At 44.4% G+C, this 2366-nt stretch overlaps 1 protein-coding gene across 1 annotated transcript; it reads right to left on the reverse strand.

Annotated features, from left to right (window-relative positions):
* Positions 1-345: 345 nt before the first annotated feature.
* Positions 346-1842, reverse strand: prmt6 (protein arginine methyltransferase 6). The gene has a single exon (XM_072378762.1). The coding sequence runs from the start codon at positions 1783-1785 to the stop codon at positions 730-732; it is 1056 nt and encodes a 351-aa protein (XP_072234863.1). The 5' UTR covers positions 1786-1842; the 3' UTR covers positions 346-729.
* Between the last annotated feature and the right edge of the window lie 524 nt (positions 1843-2366).

Consider the following 2366-nt stretch of genomic DNA (forward strand, 5'->3'; position numbering starts at 1 on the left):
TTTAATTGATTATTTTCATGTTTTATGGTATGATTTTATTTGCCTTCTGATTTCATGTAGCTGTAAGGCACTTTGAATTGCCCTATGTACGAACTTGTCTTGCTTTGTCTAATAACATAAGCAACAAATTCTTATGATATTAAGTTTTTTACCCCAATTATCTAGCATTTTCAACCCCAGTTAACATAACATCTGATGGTGAATCGATATTGTACGTAATTTATTACAGCCCATAAGCCCTGCAGTATTTTGCGATTAGACTGATAGTAAATGCTATAAAGACGTTTAGCGGCTAAGCGGTACCAAAAAAAAGAAAGACACACTTCACTCAGAGGCTTCTGCAGGTTTGCATTTTTAAACTCCCATAGCAGCCGTTTATTAGGTTCAAAAACAAGCATAAAAACAACAAACTCAAAACTGTGGATGGCAGTTCACATTAAATCGAAGTAACAACTTTGTATTCGAGTCAAAAACAATTCAACCGTTTACAGGGTTCGGCCTCGAGAAGTGAGTCGAGACTCCTGAGTCATTGCATGTGTAGGCCTTTAAGCCACGTGTTCTTTTCTTCTTCTTAAATCTTACAGTAACAGCATACCAGGCGAGTCAAAAACATTATTGGTGCTCTACTTGCGGAAGCTCACAGTTAGCAGAACTGCTAATCTTAATGACATATAATACTCAAAGAACTTTATTTCGGTGAGCTGACTATCACTTAATTTTCAAACCGCACTACGGCTGAGCCTCAGCGCTCCAGTCAGGGATGGAAAAAGTCTTGGCTTGTCTTTTTTCTTCTCCTATAGTGTAGTCCACGTGGATACATATATGTCGGGCGCTTCCCTCCGAGGGATACATGCTAACCTCCCCGGTTACCGGGGTGTCCTGCACCACTTCCACCGCACTGTCGAGATACAGAACCGCCTGCTTCCAGTGGGTCTCCGGTTTGAACGGGGACGTGGAAAGCACGATCGGCTGCGGTTTATCTGGGCAGGGAAAAGTGACCGTGAAGTAAACACAGAAGGCGTTCACTGCCGCCGAGCCAAATGACTCGCATCTGAACTGACCCTTCACCGACCGCAGCTCCTCCACGGTAACGGTGTGCAAGTCGATTTCGGCGAAGCGGGCCGGGTGGGAGAGCACGTCCTCCACGGTCACTGTGTTCACCGTGATGTCAGAGTTCATTACACATTTCCGGGCAAAGTCGTACATGCACGACATATCGACGCCGTACTTGTCCTTAACGGTGTACCAGAAATGCAAGCGGTCCTCCGCCACCGGGTCACACATGGGCGCGATGTAGAGTTCAGCTTTGTTAGGCAGAATGATACCGTCGGGCTTCAGCCACTTGTCGCGGGCGTAGAGCACCGAGTTAAGCATGGACTCGTGCAGGAGAGCGTAACCCATCCACTCGCTTACTATCACATCTACCTTCTCCGGCAGGTCCACAGTCTCCACTGTTCCTCGAATTACCTCTATTCTGTCCTCCAAATTGTTGTGTTTCACGATTTGCACAGCCTGCTCGGCTATTGAACAGGCCTCAACTGCGTACACTTTCAGAGCACCAGCTTGAGCACAAAAGATGCTCAGAACGCCGGTTCCTGCCCCGACGTCCAGTACAACTTTCCCCCGAATTGACTCACTGTTCCTATGTATGGCCGTTCGGTAGGTGTTGGTTCGGACGTGGTCTGCTATCATTTCCTCGTGGATAGTAACATCAGAATAGCTATCGAAATAAAGTCTGTCCTGACGATTTTTGTCCAATTTTCTCTTTTTTCCAGCGTGAGACATCTTTCTTCGACCGTGGTGTGCTGCAGCCTGGCGCTGTTTTGTTACGCTACTTCCGTATTGTCATTTCTGGGACTTGTAGTTTGCTGGTGCAAATGTTAATGGGGAGTTAGGCTAAATCGTACTACAACTCCCACAAGTTACGATAACCACGTTTTCTAACGGTTCTCCGTTACGTGGACACGTGATACGTTGGAGTTTCTACTGGGAAATATAGCTACTGTACTTATTAGAGAAACTAATTATGAAGAATTTGTGCCTTTGTTAAAGGCACAAGGTTTTGGGATTTGAGAGACACATTTGGGTGAGAAACCAGGGCAAGAGAGAAACTAAGTTAAATAATACAATTAATATCCACGCAGTATAGTTTTGGACTATCTGTGAAGTCATGCTCTTTGTCAGATGTGTCCAGTTCTCATACTTGGTTGAATAACGTTTTCATGGCAGCTGTCTTTTGGTATCATGAGCTCCATTTTGTTTCCGTTTGACTTAAAAGAATCAAATAGTTTTAACATTAAATTTGAGTTTTAGCAGAAAGCTTTTTTTTTTCATCTTTCATCTTTGGGAAATCCTTGTCTGGTTTC

This window comes from Leuresthes tenuis, unplaced genomic scaffold (assembly GCF_036924035.1).
Source record: "Leuresthes tenuis unplaced genomic scaffold, fLeuTen1.0.hap1 SCAF_24, whole genome shotgun sequence".
Taxonomy (NCBI): domain Eukaryota; kingdom Metazoa; phylum Chordata; class Actinopteri; order Atheriniformes; family Atherinopsidae; genus Leuresthes; species Leuresthes tenuis.

Excerpts from the sequence above, each read along its gene's own strand:
- prmt6 (XM_072378762.1), bottom strand. The coding sequence starts at position 1,785 with ATGTCTCACGCTGGAAAAAAGAGAAAATTGGACAAAAATCGTCAGGAC.